Source organism: Engystomops pustulosus, chromosome 6, assembly GCF_040894005.1.
Source record: "Engystomops pustulosus chromosome 6, aEngPut4.maternal, whole genome shotgun sequence".
Classification (NCBI taxonomy): Eukaryota; Metazoa; Chordata; class Amphibia; order Anura; family Leptodactylidae; genus Engystomops; species Engystomops pustulosus.
This window is the reverse complement of record NC_092416.1, coordinates 181,878,514-181,897,076: the sequence shown is the minus strand read 5'-3', so window position 1 is coordinate 181,897,076 and position 18,563 is coordinate 181,878,514. Positions and strand designations below refer to the sequence as shown.

The 18,563-nt window shown below is 48.5% G+C and overlaps 1 protein-coding gene across 2 annotated transcripts in view; it reads right to left on the bottom strand.

Moving 5' to 3' along the window:
- The window catches only part of B3GNTL1 (UDP-GlcNAc:betaGal beta-1,3-N-acetylglucosaminyltransferase like 1), a 189,492-nt gene that overhangs the window by 152,410 nt on the left and 18,519 nt on the right, over positions 1-18,563 (bottom strand). For both annotated transcript variants that reach the window (XM_072112656.1, XM_072112657.1), the window contains exon 6: positions 7,826-7,891. In XM_072112656.1, coding sequence (XP_071968757.1) covers positions 7,826-7,891 — 66 coding nt within the window. The remainder of the gene's footprint in view (positions 1-7,825; positions 7,892-18,563) is intronic.

Genomic DNA, 18,563 nt, shown 5'->3' with positions numbered 1-18,563 from the left:
AAGAACCACACACTGATAGCTTTCCTAAAAGGTAAAAAGTTGAAAGGATTCCCAATTTGTTCCCAAATGCACAGAGCACAGCAGTGTGAGGATACACCATCAGTAGACTTGGAAAAAGCTACAATCCAGGAATATAAATCCATATATCACAGTCCTGCTGCTACTAACAACTTACACAAATGTATGATTACACATCTCTCCAGGGACACTGGCTGCACAGAGCACAGCAGTGTGAGGACTCATCCCCAGTGCACTTGGAGAAGCTCCAGGCCCAGGAATATAAATCCATGTATCACAGTCCTGCTGCTACTAAAAACATACACACAGGTATGATTGTAGGGACAATACCCATCACTGGCTGCACAGAGCACAGCAGTGTGAGGACACATTCCCAATGCACTTGGAGAAGCTCCAGGTCTGGAATATAACATATATCAAAGTCCTGCTGCTACTAACAACATACACACAGGTATGATTTAAAAACTCTCCAGGGACAATACACAACACTGGCTGCACAGAGCACAGCGGTGTGAGGGACACACCACCAGTGCACTTTGAGAAGCTGCAATCCTGGAATATAAATCCATATTCCACAGTCCTGCTGCCACAACCACCACAAATAATTGTAGGATTACACATCTCTCCACGGATAATACCCAACACCGGCTACAGAGAGTACAGGGAGCACAGCAGTGTGAGGACACACCATCAGTGCACTTAGAGAAGCTACAACCCTGAACTATAAATCCATATATCACAGTCCTGCTGCCACTAACACCACATACATAGCTGTGCTTATACATCTCGCCAGGGACGATACAAAACACTGGCTGCAGAAAGAACAGAGCACAGCAGTGTGAGGACACACCCCAGTGCACTTGTATTATAGTGAAGCTACAATCCTGGAATATTAATCTATAGTCCTGCTGCTATTAGGCCAAGACCTATGAGGGAAGTATTACTGTGCCTCAGGCCCTCGGAGCGTGGCAGCACTACATGACAATGGCGGCCGGCCGGACAGTCTTTGATCCCTGGAGGGAATGACTTCCCCTGGAAGCGTCCGGCAGCAGGAGAGGAAGGGGAGACACGGGGGGCCACGGCCGAGTATACACAGCACAAGCCATGTAGTGCAAGGCGTAACCGCAACACCTTTCCTGTCCGGCGCAACGATGAGACGAAAAAACCTGGACCCGCGACAAGAAAAACAGGAGGACGTCTCCTCGGAGGGGGAAATCCCGTAACAACAAGTCGTCTTCATCACAACAGCTCGGGAAGACGGCCCTAAAAAAAGATCGGACGCACCACTGCGAGAATCCGGGGAGAGACGCCGGAGCAATCACTAGCAAAACAGATCCCGAAAACACATCTGTAATATCTTTTACAGGTCCCAAACCTCAGGCTGCTCTACTGAGAGGAGCGGAGGAAAAAAAAAATTCCAAAATTTTTTAAAAATTTTTGCTTCTAGTTTTCCGAGGCGCTGCTTCTTCCCCGGACCGCCCCGCTCACTCCATAGGCTGGTGGTGACTGCTGAACATCATGTGGCAGTCACCGCCCCTAATCCCGCCCCCTCATGAATATGCCGGACCGCTTTGAGAGTGGTCCGGCGTTTCCAGTGTACAGCGCAGCGGTGTTTGTTAGCGTTATCAGAGGTTTCCGATGACGCTAGTAGTGTAACACTGCGGCACATGCTGTAGCACTAGGAGCTGCTTACTAGTGCCGTTTTCGAGGGTGACAGGTCCTCTTTAAGTCACACGCCTGAAGCCTGAGACTGCACTACTGAGAAAATCTGAAAAAGAGAATAGTTTAAAAAAAAAAATAAAAAATCTTATTTCTACGATATGATTATTTTAATAATAATAATTCCTTTATGTATATAGCGCACACAGATTACGCAGCGCTGCACAAAGTTTGCCAAATCGGTCCCTGCCACCAATGGGGCTCACAATCTAACCTTCCTACCAGTATGGAGTATGGGAGGAAACCGGAGGACCCGGAGGAAACCCACACAAACACGGAGAGAACATACAAACTTTTTGCAGATGTTGTCCCTGGGACTTGTACCCAGGACCCCAGCGCTGCAAGGCTGTAGTGCTAACCACTAAGCCACCATGATGCAAGGCTGTAGTGCTAACCACTGAGCCACCATGCTGCAAGGCTGTAGTGCTAACCACTAAGCCACCATGCTGAAAGGCTGTAGTGCTAACCATGGAGCCACCATGCTGAAAGGCTGTAGTGCTAACCACTAAGCCACCATGCTGAAAGGCTGTAGTGCTAACCATGGAGCCACCGTGCTGCAAGGCTGTAGTGCTAACCATGGAGCCACCGTGCTGCAAGGCTGTAGTGCTAACCACTGAGCCACCATGCTGCAAGGCTGTAGTGCTAAACACTGAGCCACCATGCTGCAAGGCTGTAGTGCTAACCACTGAGCCACCATGCTGCAAGGATATAGTGCTAACCACGGAGCCACCATGCTGCAACGCTGTAGTGCTAACCACGGAGCCGCCATGCTGCAAGGCTGTAGTGCTAACCACGGAGCCGCCATGCTGCAAGGCTGTAGTGCTAACCACGGAGCCACCATGCTGCAAGGCTGTAGTGCTAACCACTGAGCCAACATGCTGCAAGGCTGTAGTGCTAACCACTGAGCCACCATGCTGCAAGGCTGTAGTGCTAACCACTGAGCCACCATGCTGCAAGGCTGTAGTGCTAACCATGGAGCCACCATGCTGCAAGGCTGTAGTGCTAACCACTGAGCCACCATGCTGCAAGGCTGTAGTGCTAACCACTGAGCCACCGTGCTGCAAGGCTGCAGTGCTAACCATGGAGCCACCGTGCTGCAAGGCTGTAATGCTAACCACTGAGTCACTGTGCCGCCTACAGGTTACAGGCCTGAAACTAGGGGCTGCACCGTTGAGAGAATGTGGGAAACAAAAATTAAATCATAATAATAATCAATCAATCTGGTTCCTGGAGTGAGAGGAGATCAGAGGCTGCACTAGTGAGCGGCCGAGGCCTCAGGAGGTGCTGATTATTCAGGTGTCCCAGGCCTCGCCGGGCCGCCTGGTGTGTGACATAACACTCATAGCTGGAGGACTACCCCAGGCAGGAGGACTCATCTCAAACCCATAACCACAACAGCTAACATCTCATCCAATCAAAACAGCCAAGAGAGGTCACGTGACACACTCGCCTCCTTAAAGGGTGTGTCCAGATTCCAGGGGGAGTGGCATAAGACACACCCAGACAGTGATTAGTTATGTCTGCCACACAAAGTGATAAACGTGCAACAAAGGCTAAAATCTCATCCAATCGTGAGAGCTTAGACAGGTCACATGACACACTCCTTTCCTTAAAGGGATTATCCAGATTCCAGGAGTCGTCGCGTCATCATCATCCGCAGAGGACATTAGTTACATTCATAATCCTGGTCATACAAACTAATAAGACACTACATAAAAGAGGCTTATTGGTCTCTAACGCTCAGTGACAGGCTCTCCTCCTTAAAGGGGATGTCCAGATTTTAGGATTAGTCTCATCATCCACAACAGGACGGGTACTACAACAGTGAGAAGTCATTTCATTTCACAGTAATGTCTCCTTTCTGTAAGCAATATCAACCAATCAAAAGAGACAAGATGGGTCACTCCTTAAAGGGGTTGTCCAAGATAAATATATCCAATTTATTCCCGAAACAGCACTACCTTTGTCTGCTGGTTGTGCTTAGTAGTGCAGCTCAGGCAGATTGATGTGGATGGACATGTGTGGCTCTTGGGAAGAAAGTAGTCATCTTTTTTCTTAAAGGGGTTGTCCATGATGAGAGATAAGAGTCCAGTGGGAGGGGCTGTCACTGTCTATTGCTTCTGGACTCACTTTTAGTGGGTCCTACTGAGCCTACAAGACCTGGAGACACCACGCTGCCGCTGATATGACATGATCGTATAGAGGAGTAATAGTGGGCGGAGCCTATTGGCGCCATTTTCATACTATTCATACCCAAATCTCTCTAAAAATAACCCCCGAGTGACAGGTGTGTAGTGTAAAGAGCAGACGCCGCGCCGCAGTCATGTGACCGGTCAGACCGGTGCGAGGAATTTGTGGCTGTGATTACTGATGTGACAGGATAACAATGACGCGCAGCGGACGGGCGACACATCGGCTCGTGTTATGTCTGCTCATGTCTGTGCACAAGGACAATGCGTTTTCTCTGGTGTGTCAGCAATGCTCACTGCTGCGCGAAAAACACGGGCAGGGCGTTTAAAGGGGAGGTCAAAATGCGGCCTACGTGTAGCGCAAACAGAGCGTGATTGATTGGTAATGTCTTTCTTGTAGAAGGAGGAGCTTGCTCTGTTATGGATTGGCCATGCCTGTGATAGGGCTAGTGTGGACTGAACAGACAGGATACATTCAAGGTTACAACCGGGCCTGTCTGTATGATTAGTAATGTCTGGGAGCGCTCAGCAGGATTGATTGATAATGTCTGTGTTGTAGAAAGAGGAGCTCGCTCTGCTATGGATTGGTCATGCCTGTGATAGGCCTAGTCTGGACTGAATAGACAGGATACATTCAAGGTTACAAACGGGCCTGCCCGTATGATTAGTAATGTCTGCGGGCGCTCTGCAGGATTGATTGGTAATGTCTGCTCTGTACGGATACTTCTTATACAGCTAGATTGGTACTCTGGGGACGCTGTGACCAATCTGTGCAGGACGCCGTACACCGTGCAATCAGTCTGAGGATCCGCCGGAATTTTATGAATGTCTGAATTCCAATTCAATGTTTTGTATTGTCCAGCGAAGAGTTAAAAGCTGCAGCGCTCCCAATTAGGGCCCGATTCCCACGCACAGGATCCGCACTTGCCAAGATTCCTGCAGTGTAATTAGAGGACACAATTGTGGCCGGGCAGAAAATTAACTTTTGTGCTGTATCCAAACGGTATTGTGCAGCGCTCAGGGATCCGAATTAGCCTCCCGTGACAAGAAGAGCGCACACAGCCAGAGCGCCGCCGCACAGAGACAGCGGGGAAGAGAGCGAGAGCGCTCAGAGACAGCGGGGAAGAGAGCGAGAGCGCTCAGAGACAGCGGGGAAGAGAGCGAGAGCGCTCAGAGACAGTGGGAAGAGCGCACACAGCCAGAGCGCCGCCGCACAGAGACAGCGGGGAAGAGAGCGAGAGCGCTCAGAGACAGCGGGGAAGAGCGCACACAGCCAGAGCGCCGCCGCACAGAGACTGCGGGGAAGAGGAAGAGAGCACTGGTGCACAGAGACAGCGGGGAAGAGGAAGAGAGCGCTGCTGCACAGAGACAGCAGGGAAGAGCGCACACAGCCAGAGCGACGCCGCACAGAGACAGCAGGGAAGAGGAAAAGAGCGCTGCTGCACAGAGACAGCGGGGAAGAGGAAGAGAGCGCTGCTGCACAGAGACAGCAGGGAAGAGAGCGCATACAGCCAGAGCGACGCCGCACAGAGACAGCAGGGAAGAGGAAAAGAGCGCTGCTGCACAGAGACAGCGGGGAAGAGCGCACACAGCCAGAGCGCCGCCACACAGAGACAGCAGGGAAGAGGAAGAGAGCGCTGCTGCACAGAGACAGCAGGGAAGAGCGCACACAGCCAGAGCGCCGCCGCACAGAGACCGCGGGGAAGAGGAAAAGAGCGCTGCTGCACAGAGACAGCGGGGAAGAGAAAAAGAGCGCTGCTGCACAGAGACAGCGGGGAAGAGAGCGAGAGCGCTCAGAGACAGCAGGGAAGAACACACACAGCCAGAGAGCTGCCACACAGAGACAGCGGGGAAGAGAGCGAGAGCACTCAGAGACAGCAGGGAAGAGCGCACACAGCCAGAGCGCTGCCACACAGAGACCGCGGGGAAGAAGAAGGGAGCGCTGATGCACAGAGACAGCGAGGAATAGAGAGAGAGCGCCAACACTCAGAGACGGCAAGGAAGAGAGCAAGAGAGACAGTGCACAGGGATGGCAAGGAAGAGAGCAAGAGCATTCAGAGACAGCAGGGAAGAGGAAGAGAGAGCAAGTGCACAGAGACGGCGATAAAGAGAGCGCCACTGAGAGAGACAGCAGGGAAGAGAGCGCCACTGGGAAGAGACAGCAGGGAAGAGAGCGCCACTGGGAAGAGAAAGCAGGGAAGAGAGCACCACTGGGAAGAGACAGCAGGGAAGAGAGCACCACTGGGAAGAGAAAGCAGGGAAGAGAGCACCACTGGGAAGAGACAGCAGGGAAGAGAAAGAGAGCAACACTAGGAGAGAAGAGGAGATACATGAAGAGACAGCATATGGAAACAAAGAGAGCAACCCAAAACCAAGCAATAAAGAAAGAGAGCGAGAGTGACAAGACAGAGGAGAAAGAGTGTGAGAGCAGGCGACAGAGAAGGAAGTGAGTGAGCGGACAACAGAGATAAGACTAGGAGGGGGAACGTGTAGTACAGAGATGAGAGCGCTCCGTATCCTCGTGTGTCTCTGTGCTGGGGGGAGGACGGGGTTCCCCTGTAGATGACACAGTATTCGGCAGACACGACAAGGGCATGTAACGCCCGAGGCAATAATCGGAAGTCACGTGACCAGCACTGGCCAATAGCGTTTAGAGCGCCAAAGTTTTGCACTGTGCCCCGCACGTCTGATACGTGTAGGACGGGGGAGAGTGACGAGCGATGGCCGCCGTCTGCAGAGATGCGGGCGTCTTCTATTGTCATTTCCTCCAAAACCAACTCAACCACATTGTTCCTGGTTAACCCCTGCTGTGCCAGCTGCTGTAACCCACTCCCCCATGTCACCCGCTATCACACAAACCCTGCTATACTTATTGCATGGACTGATCTATCATCTTTCTATGGCTTCTGGGTGACACCTCAATGTGTCAGTCTATACTGCGGCTCTGACATTGTATTCCCTGGAGCCATCCACTGTTCTGTCACCATTGTTGTTGTGAATTGCTGTATACCGTGGTACATAGGACACACACAGCCGGACCACGTGCCATACAGAACCACAACGGTGCTGAAGAACCAGCGGACTCTGGGTGCACGACTAGCTGGGCACTGTCATGGCATGTCCTCTATGGAGGAGGCCAGTAATATACTTGTTCCAGGCCTCAAGCCTGAGGCTGAAGGTGAATTGGTGACCCCATTGAGCAGGGGATGCAGTGTCGTGACAATGTGCAGGCGATTTCACATAAAAATAGCTGAGTGTTATCTCTGCTGGTCAGGAATGCACTGAGGTATTTTCACGCTCGGTGTCGGGCAATTTTGGGTCTCCTACTGCATGGCACCTGCTGTTCACAGCCTGACGGCCCCCATTCCCCCCCAAAACATTGGACAGGTTCCCGGACCACCATGCTGGGCCTGTGCTGCCCATAACAACCAATCACAGCACAGTTCTCATTTCACATTCTGCTCTGGTGACATTAAAGCTGCGCTGTCATTGGTTGGCCAATTAAGGCTCAACTTTCGTTTTCCATTCTGTTGCTATGGGTCTTTTCTGGCCCATAGCAACCAATCAGAGCATGACATTCATTCTTATTTTCACTTCTGGGATATTGAAAGCTGCTTTGTGATTGGTCACTATGGATGATACACTTAGTTTTACCCTCGTTTTCATAAACCGTAGCACAGTCATCAATTAGGGGAAATAGGACCCGCATTTTCCTCCGAGTGGCCGCAGTCCCTGCTAATAACAAGCGGGAAACCCCCTAGTTTTACTAATCCGCATCAGGGCATATCAACCAATCACAGCTCTGCTTTCTTTTTCACATTCCCCTCCTGAAAAATGAAAGTTGCCTTGGGATTGGTTGTCAGACTGCTCGAATTCGCCGTATATTTGGGAATACTCACACTGTTCGGGAAGCGCTGCGCCGCATCATACTGTAACCGGACTCTCTGCGGCATCATGACATCATCCTGCGGGAGAAGAGAGAAGGGTGTGATGTCATCAGTCACATGATACACGTGTATACATATGGGGGGCGCTATAGCATACGGCTTGTGACACATCACCGCTAGCGCAGAGGTTTCTTATCTCGCACGAGGTGAATGATTAGACTTTATTACAGGTGAGCAGCGGTGCCACGTGACGCTCATCCCTGCCGTTATGTAGGGGCCCCCCTGAGGTGGACGCGGAGATAAGAAGATAGAAATGCAGAAGTGATTTGAGGAAGTCGCGCCCTGATCTCCCTATGACCTTGTGCAGTTTATGAGCCGGGCTCGGCCGCCGCTCTTAAAGGGATGGTCCTTTATTTAAAGCTTTACATCTCAGGGCACCTGACCTGCAGCAAAATCCATCCCAAAATCATGTAGTGAGTGTGAAACTTAGGATGGACACTGTAACAAACCCTCAGCTGTGAGAAGCATAGGGCTCTCGGTCCTCATCCAAAGTGTGAGAAGTTCATGTGATTAAGATCTGCTCATCCAGCTCCTCCTGGTGCAGTACACACATCCCCTATAACCACAATGAGGGTTCATGCCTCCTCATGCATGTCACCGCCGACTTGTAAACTTTCACTTTTTCACTTTCACCAGAAAAAAAAAAACTGCACGCGTTCCATGTTCTTGTGGAGGGAAGGAGTCAGCTGCTGCTGCGGCAGGGGCCTGGGGGTGCAGCGAGCACCCGGTGACGTCGCCCACCACAAGGGCAAAGGTTAAGTGATTTGTCAACGCTGCCTTAAGCGGATGAAATTACATCTGAGGCATTGCTAGAAAGTTACTGTAACTGTCAGTGTCAGGGAAAGCTGGGTGGAGACCAATATGGCCACCAATGAAGCTTCTAACCCAGCTTTCCCAGAATCCCAAAGAAACGGTTATTCAATTATGTATGGTATGATGAGGTTCTGTAGCAGCTGAGGTGTGCATTCTGAGGTTCTGCAGCAGCTCAGGTGTGTATTAGGAGGTTCTGTAGCGGCTGAGGTGTGTATTAGGAGGTTCTGCAGCGGCTGAAGTGTGTATAATGAGATTCTGCAGCGGCTGAGTTGTGTATAATGATGTTCTGCAGTGGCTGAGGGGTGTATAATGAGGTTCTGCAGCGGCTGAGGTGTGTATTAGGAGGTTCTGCAGCGGCTGAGGTGTGTATTAGGAGGTTCTGCAGCGGCTGAGGTGTGTATTAGGAGGTTCTGCAGCGGCTGAGGTGTGTATTAGGAGGTTCTGCAGCGGCTGAGGTGTGTATAATGAGGTTCTGCAGCGGCTGAGGTGTGTATAATGAGGTTCTGCAGCGGCTGAGGTGTGTATAATGAGGTTCTGCAGCGGCTGAGGTATGTATTAGGAGGTTCTGCAGCGGCTGAGGTGTGTATTAGGAGGTTCTGCAGCGGCTGAGGTGTGTATTAGGAGGTTCTGCAGCGGCTGAGGTGTGTATTAGGAGGTTCTGTAGCAGCTGAGGTGTGTATTAGGAGGTTCTGCAGCGGCTGAGGTGTGTATTAGGAGGTTCTGCAGCGGCTGAGGTGTGTATTAGGAGGTTCTGTAGCAGCTGAGGTGTGTATTAGGAGGTTCTGCAGCGGCTGAGGTGTGTATTAGGAGGTTCTGTAGCAGCTGAGGTGTGTATTAGGAGATTCTGCAGCGGCTGAGGTGTGTATAATGAGGTCCTGCAGCGGCTGAGGTGTGTATAATGAGGTTCTGCAGCGGCTGAGGTGTGTATAATGATGTTCTGTAGCAGCTGAGGTGTGTATAATGTGGTTCTGCAGCGGCTGAGGTGTGTATAATGAGGTTCTGCAGCGGCTGAGGTGTGTATTAGGAGGTTCTGTAGCAGCTGAGGTGTGTATTAGGAGGTTCTGCAGCAGCTGAAGTGTGTATTAGGAGGTTCTGCAGCAGCTGAAGTGTATCTGAAACGGGCTGTCTAGCTGCTAATTGCATATCAGAACATTCCCCACCACACCTCAAGAGGGAGGGAAGATGGAGGATGTGGAGGGCTGGAGCCCCCCGGGACGCTGGTGAGTCAGACCTCTGGCCCGGGAGCGGTGGGACGGTGGGACCCCGCCAAACCCCTGGATAACTCCTCCGGATCAAATCTGCAGATGTCTGAAAACCTCTGAGTCACAGAACGGAATGAATCGTCAGGAAGAAGAAGAAAACAACATGTTGTACGACAGCCATCACCGCCTGGCCGCTCGCCTCTGCCAACACCGGGCCAGGGGAGCGCTCGTGTTAAAGGGGAACTCCACCTGAGCTTAGGATCCTGGGTGACCATGATTGATGACTCGCAAAGGAACATGATGTCATATGGGGTCCTACCCCTATAGAAAAATGTACTGACAGAAAGCAGAAGTCTTGCCAAAAAGAACTAGAAATTGGACAATAGTGTAGCAAAACAATAAGTGGACTAATTTATTAGGGGGTCAGGAGGCCACCATATGGAGGAGTAATACAGCTGATCATACCACCAGGGGGAACCCAAGTGCACGACTGCATACTGTTCACACACTGAACTCAATGATACATCTGTATACAGTCAGCTACTGAGCGCCCTCTAGTGGCAGCTCCTGGCAGAGAGAAGTTTATCACTTGACTCAGAGCTCTGTATAAAAGAAAACTCAACTCCAACCAATATTTATAAAGAAGTCAATCAATCTAAGATCCAAAATTATGAGGGGATAATTTATAGTAAAAGTGGAATGTGGAGTCTTGTATATGACACTGGAGAGAATGGTCTCATTTTGAAGACAGAAATATTGGAATATCTTGATCACAGTTCCGGAAGGAGAAGGTAAGATTACCGCAGAGAGTACACGAGGCAGAGGAGGAGAGGGTTAAAGAGAGCTGATGCGGCAGAGAGTACCTGACCACGGTCATGTATGAATTAGAGCTCCACCTCCGCTCTACCAGGGAAAGATTTGGACACAGGTCCTTCATCAATACTGATCGGAAGGTCAACAAATATGAGGGGAGTTGGTTCCGTCACGACTTGGGCTGGAGGATCATTACATACGGACTACATAAGGTGTACGGCAGCTGTCCTTGGGTGGATGATTAGAAGAATGACTCAGCGAAAAGCCCCCAAGTGGGAATGAATCATGAACCACAAGTCCAGGCCGGGACTTTCCGAGGTGATCAAGCCTAAAAAATTCGGAATGTTTTTTAAAAGAGACACAAGAATGGTCATCCACTAACCCAAAAGTCCTAACTAAATCTACAGGGCCGCAACGTCCAAAACTGGGAGAAATGCCAACCTACCCCTTGACCACCTGGGATTTGGGAAGGACAATGTCCATGTGAGTACAAAAAGGCTCCAACTAGAGAAATGAAGATGAGAAGGTCACCACTGGGCCACCAAAAATAAAGTGATAGAAGAAGCCATGGCTAGGCCACAGGGTGGTCGTTGTAAGTCATCAGGATTACAGGCCTCATACTGAACCACACCGAAGATTATGGGGGGCACTTATGGCCACCGAAAATACATGGCTCCCTCTGGACCATATGGGATAAGAAAAAGCCAGAAATAGGCCACCATGAAACAAAGCCACCAATCCCGATGGACAACCAAGAATTGCATGGCCACTGCTCATCCACCAAAGAGCGTAACCAAGACTCCAAGGACTACGAAGACTCAACCGCATCTGAATGACCACCAGCGGGCAATGTTGGACCATTGGTGGCTACAAAGTCACTTTCCGCCTTACATAAGTGGAGCATTTCAAATTACGATACCGTTTAGATACCAAAAAAACAACAAGTTAAAATAGAAAAGGAGAAGGGAAGTTGTATCAACATCGGCCTCCTGCCTGTAAAGTCGGCAATGACCAAGTCCTGAGGAGTCACGTAGAATATCTGAGGAGTCACTCGTCTGTTGCCCATCAATGGCGGCTCCCACAGGAGAAGACCGGCGGGATATGACGCAAACACGGCCACAGATGAGCGGAGGCGGCTGCCCGGTGACCTTGATATGTGAAAGGTGGTGATGCAGCCGCGGTGAGGACAGACAGGAGAACATCCAGGAAACCACCGGCAAGTAGTGAGTTTCAAGGTTGTAGAGAGAAGGGAATGTGACTGCTACACTCCCTCTCACACACTCACAGCGCTCCAACATGGGATACATCTCAAGGCCAAGATAGGAACTCTACAGGCGTCTCTCCAAAGCAGCCAACTACTATCTCACTGATCCACGCAGGAGAAGACCATGCCAAGAATTCACATCAATGTTACACTGGGACATCCGCCATATGGCCAAAACTAATAGGGGGCAGTATTATAGTAGTTATATTCCTGTACATAGGGGGTAGTATTATAGTAGTTATATTCCTGTACATAGGGCGCAGTATTATAGTAGTTATATTCCTGTACATAGGGGGCAGTATTATAGTAGTTATATTCTTGTACATAGGGCGCAGTATTATAGTAGTTATATTCCTGTACATAGGGGGCAGTATTATAGTAGTTATATTCCTGTACATAGAGGGCAGTATTATAGTAGTTATATTCTTGTACATAGGGGGCGGTATTATAGTAGTTATATTCTTGTACATAGGAGCAGTATTATAGTAGTTATATTCCTGTACATAGGGGGCAGTATTATAGTAGTTATATTCTTGTACATAGGGGGGCAGTATTATAGTAGTTATATTCCTGTACATAGGGGGTAGTATTATAGTAGTTATATTCTTGTACATAGGAGCAGTATTATAGTAGTTATATTCCTGTACATAGGGGGCAGTATTATAGTAGTTATATTCCTGTACATAGGGGGCAGTATTATAGTAGTTATATTCCTGTACATAGTGGGCAGTATTATAGTAGTTATATTCCTGTACATAGTGGGCAGTATTATAGTAGTTATATTCCTGTACATAGGGGGCAGTATTATAGTAGTTATATTCCTGTACATAGGGGGCAGTATTATAGTAGTTATATTCCTGTACATAGGGGGCAGTATTATAGTAGTTATATTCCTGTACATAGGGGGCGGTATTATAGTAGTTATATTCCTGTACATAGGGGGCGGTATTATAGTAGTTATATTCCTGTACATAGGGGGCGGTATTATAGTAGTTATATTCCTGTACATAGGGGGCAGTATTATAGTAGTTATATTCCTGTACATAGGGGGCAGTATTATAGTAGTTATATTCCTGTACATAGGGGGCAGTATTATAGTAGTTATATTCCTGTACATAGGGGGCAGTATTATAGTAGTTATATTCTTGTACATAGGGGGCAGTATTATAGTAGTTATATTCCTGTACATAGGGGGCAGTATTATAGTAGTTATATTCTTGTACATAGGGGGCAGTATTATAGTAGTTATATTCTTGTTCATAGGGGGCAGTATTATAGCAGTTATATTCTTGTACATAGGGGGCAGTATTATAGTAGTTACATTCTTGTACATAGGGGGCAGTATTATAGTAGTTATATTCTTGTACATAGGAGGCAGTATTATAGTAGTTATATTCCTGTACATAGGGGGCAGTATTATAGTAGTTATATTCTTGTACATAGGGGGCAGTATTATAGTAGTTATATTCCTGTACATAGGGGGCAGTATTATAGTAGTTATATTCCTGTACATAGGGGGCAGTATTATAGTAGTTATATTACTGTACATAGGGGGCAGTATTATAGTAGTTATATTACTGTACATAGGGGGCAGTATTATAGTAGTTATATTCTTGTACATAGGGGGCAGTATTATAGTAGTTATATTCTTGTACATAGGGGGCAGTATTATAGTAGTTATATTCCTGTATATAGGGGGCAGTATTATAGTAGTTATATTCCTGTACATAGGAGGCAGTATTATAGTAGTTATAATCTTGTACATAGGAGGCAGTATTATAGTAGTTATATTCTTGTACATAGGGGGCAGTATTATAGTAGTTATATTCCTGTACATAGGGGCAGTATTATAGTAGTTATATTCTTGTACATAGGGGCAGTATTATAGTAGTTATATTCTTGTACATAGGGGGCAGTATTATAGTAGTTATATTCCTGTACATAGGGGGCAGTATTATAGTAGTTATATTCTTGTACATAGGGGGCAGTATTATAGTAGTAATATTCTTGTACATAGGGGGTAGTATTATAGTAGTTATATTCCTGTACATAGGGGGCAGTATTATAGTAGTTATATTCCTGTACATAGGGGCAGTATTATAGTAGTTATATTCCTGTACATAGGGGCAGTATTATAGTAGTTATATTCTTGTACATAGGGGCAGTATTATAGTAGTTATATTACTGTACATAGGGGGCAGCATTATAGTAGTTATATTCTTGTACATAGGGGGCAGTATTATAGTAGTTATATTACTGTACATAGGGGGCAGTATTATAGTAGTTATATTACTGTACATAGGGGCAGTATTATAGTACTGTAGTTATATTCTCACATATAGTAGGTAGTTGTATAGTAGCCAGTTTCCCATTACATTAATCAGTAGTTACTTTATTACACTGGGGTGTTGATGCCAATAATAACGGAATAAATAAAACCGTCCCGGCTGCGCCAAAGATAACATGAACACCTTGTGCCCTGTTGAGTCTGCACCGGGAAGTCTTAAGGGGAAGAACCAGAAGGCAGATTTTTATGAAAACCTTCTGAGATGCAGTAAACAGGCAGCGGCGCTGATGTCAGACTGAGCCGTGGTTTAGGAATCTTTCAGAAGCCAAATAATATATTAGGATTGGGGGGGGGGCGGCACAGTGACCCGCAGCAGAGTGGAGTATTGTTCTCCCGCTGTTTGATGTTACTATATGAAATAAATGGAGAGAGTGTAATTAGCGCACAATGGTCGTGTGTTCAGGAGGACGGGAGCCGCATCACGCAGGTGGAAAAACCAGATTCTGCCTCCTGGGAACTGGACTCCGTAGTGCAACTCACATGGAGATAGCAGGGACCCTAAAATCCCCAGGCACATGGGGGAAACAGGGACCCCAAGTGCTACAGGGGAAACCAAACCTTAGATGTGGATGGCAGGAACCCTAATGCTTAGGAAGAGGCGATAGTGACCCCAAACCAAGAAGTGAGGTGACAACAGGGACTAGGAGGTGGGCTGGGACCCCAAACCTAGAAAGGAGGTGACAACAGGGACTAGGAGGTGGACTGGGACCCCAAACTTAGAAAGGAGGTGACAACAGGGACTAGGAGGTGGGCTGGGACCCCAAACCTAGGAAGGAGGTGACAACAGGGACTAGGAGGTGGGCTGGGACCCCAAACCTAGAAAGGAGGTGACAACAGGGACTAGGAGGTGGTCTGGGACCCCAAACCTAGGAAGGAGGTGACAACAGGGACTAGGAGGTGGGCTGGGATCCCAAACTTAGAAAGGAGGTGACCATAGGGACTAGGAGGTGGACTGGGACCCCAAACATAGAAAGGAGGTGACAACAGGGACTAGGAGGTGGGCTGGGACCCCAAACTTAGGGAGGAGGTGGGCTGGGACCCCAAACTTAGGGAGGAGGTGACAACAGGGACTAGGAGGTGGGCTGGGATCCCAAACTTAGAAAGGAGGTGACCATAGGGACTAGGAGGTGGACTGGGACCCCAAACATAGAAAGGAGGTGACAACAGGGACTAGGAGGTGGGCTGGGACCCCAAACTTAGGGAGGAGGTGGGCTGGGACCCCAAACTTAGGGAGGAGGTGACAACAGGGACTAGGAGGTGGGCTGGGACCCCAAACTTAGAAAGGAGGTGACAACAGGGACTAGGAGGTGGGCTGGGACCCCAAACTTAGAAAGGAGGTGACAACAGGGACTAGGAGGTGGGTTGGGATCCTAAACTTAGAAAGGAGCTGTTTGGGGTCCCATGCGGACATAAAGTATCTGGCAGGGTCCGGTCTGATGTAGCAGAGCCGACTCTTTCATACACACACAGTTATAAGCCTGGAGGGAGAGCGACTAGACTGTTCCCATCAGATATCACTGCACAAACACTGCTCCAACACTTCAGCTCTGCTACATCTGAACAGATGTCTCTGTGGGTTTTGCAAACTCTGCAAAACCCAGCAGCTCCTCATCATCATCCTGCCCAGAATTCCCATCCCCATCCTCCGTCCGTCCGATTACAACACAGAAAGCGCATTAATCCAATGAAAACACCATAATAAAAAGTAAAATTCCGCTGTCGGCTGCCAAACATAAAAAAAAACCTGGAGAAAACTTCCTGTAGAGCTGGACACAGCGCTGCCATCAGCCGACAGCTATTCCTGCACTTGTAAACTAGTTAAAGGGACGGCGCTGCTGACCCTGCGACGCACGACCGGTCACGCGTCTGCACCCCTGCCCCTCCCCCACAGAAAAACTTTTGTAACTTTGCAACAGTTTGTTACCAATTTATCACATTCTACCCAACTCAATTTCAAAATGTAACTGATACTGATTTAGCTCCACCCAGTTGACAGTCAGAGCTGTGAGCCCCCACAATGTACCGATCCATAGGTTCCCACACCTAGTGCAGCTTTAGACCTGACTAGAGCAGAAATCCTCCATGTGGAGTGAAGGATTGACGCGGCGGTGGCACATTTTCCGTGGAATGTGAAGGATCCGTCTCCTTGAACATGTGTCTTCCTCTCGTAACAATTCACACCCGGCCGTGAGCAGGAACTGTACGCATCTCGTCTTGTCTCACGGCCCTGTCCCGAATTCTGCAGCTGGGTGGAAGGTGCCCGGGAGGACAAGGAGGTCGGCTCTGACTTCTACCAATAGGGCGAGGAGTGGGAAAGGCGGTGAAGTTCAAAAGTTTCCCTTCAGAAAGTTGCGTCGCTAAAAAACATGGCCGCCGGCGCTGTCTCAGCAGTGACGGGTCATAGGAAAGGATGACTGGATCCTTTGAGAGATGTGCCTGACAGCTGGAAGGTAATCCTCTACTACAATAGGTGTCATAGAGCTGTCACTCAGCTTTTCCAGGTGCCTGACTAACACACTGGCCTTTTAACCCTTCCCGGATTAATGGGCAGTAATAATCACTCCTGCTGTCTTCCTTCCTTGGCACTGAATCTGAATGCTCCATGTCAGGAAACTGCCAGAACTTCTGCTAATACAGAGGCGGTCCCACCTGCCGATGATCAATGAATTGAAAAATTAAGATTTTTTTCCCCCTGCTGCTTCTTATCTTACTTCCTATAGAATCTATAAGACTAGACATAAAGGAAATATATCATAAAATCCATCATGATAAACTTGGGACCCTTAGTTATAGATGACTGTGGTATCTTCTTAGATTTGTCATCCATGGCCACCTTCCTTCTAAAATCAACTTTTATAATTATGCTAATGAGTCAGAAGGACTCCACCAGAGCTCCTCCCTGAACTGCCTTCACAAGCTGTTACACTGTGCAGGATCACTTCTCCCCTCCCACTTAAAGGAAAAAATTAATTAATATAATAAAATAAAAAGATTTCCACAGTCATGTGCCTGGATCTATTGAGGAAGTGCCCCTGGTTTATCCACGTTTGATATTAATGATAGATTTCCTTTATGTTTACCCTTATTGATTATATAGGCAAGATCGGTAGCAGCAGAGAGTAAAAAAAATCCAAGTTTCTCGATTCATTGACCATCAGCAGGTGGGACCGCCTCTATAACAGCAGAAGTTATGGCAATTTTCTTATCTGGAGCATTAAAGAGCCACACTAAGAAGGAAAGACTTCAGCAGTGATCTCAGAGTAGGGATTAGTGTAGCAATCCAGGAACCACAGTCCCGGTGCCCTTGATCTATGAATCCCTGGTTTATCATGATAGATTTTAATTGTCGATTTTTCGGTAGAGTCCCATAGAGCTTGCTGTGTGTTTTTTTTCCGCCACCTGAGGTTGGATTCCCAGAATATCAAGGACCAGATGTAGGATTCGTGGAGGGAGGACCCGATGGCGGCACAGACTCTTTTCATTAGCGGCAGGATTCAGGTCCTTCTACCTTTCAGACGTAAACAGAAGTCAGGGATCTTGGATTTCACAAGCGAGTAACACGCCTGAGGGGTACTGGTACCATGAAAGGGAAGCGCGGCAGCCAACACCAACAAAACCTGCGCAGCGTGCCGGGGACAAAACAAACCCCCGCGTTTAGGGAAGCAGGAAGAATAACACAGCCCGAGATGTGGACAGTTATACGGAGGAACGCGCCATCTCTCTAGCCCCGGGGGCCGCTGTGTTGTTCCTCCGGTGCCACCAGATGAAGAAGGGGGGGGGGGGGATCTTCTCTTTCACAATTCGGGAGGAGACAAGTGACTTTTTATCTGTGAAAACTGTTGAAATGAATAAGTGGCATCTAAGTGAGAGCGGCAGCGGGTGCCAAGGCAAACAGCCCCCGGGGCCCAGCGCAGCGTCGGTCGCCAGCCGGACCCAGAAATATTTGACTTGGAAAGGTGCGAGGCGGAAATATATAAACACAAGAGGCGCTGGTATAAAGATGGCCGCCGATCAAGCGCTGAGCCGGGAGGCAGGAACCGCAGAGAGGAGGGTGCAGGGACACTATGAGGTGGGGTGCAGTTACCAGGACCTGCCACTACACACAGAGCGGAGCTGTTCTGAGACAGAACTCCTCCAATATACATCATATCAATAGGAAACAAGAACACAAACTTCTCACAGATGAGGGTTTGCTACTATTGAATCTAGTCCGGGGAATAGTCTGGATTCAAGTCTGATTTATATTACATG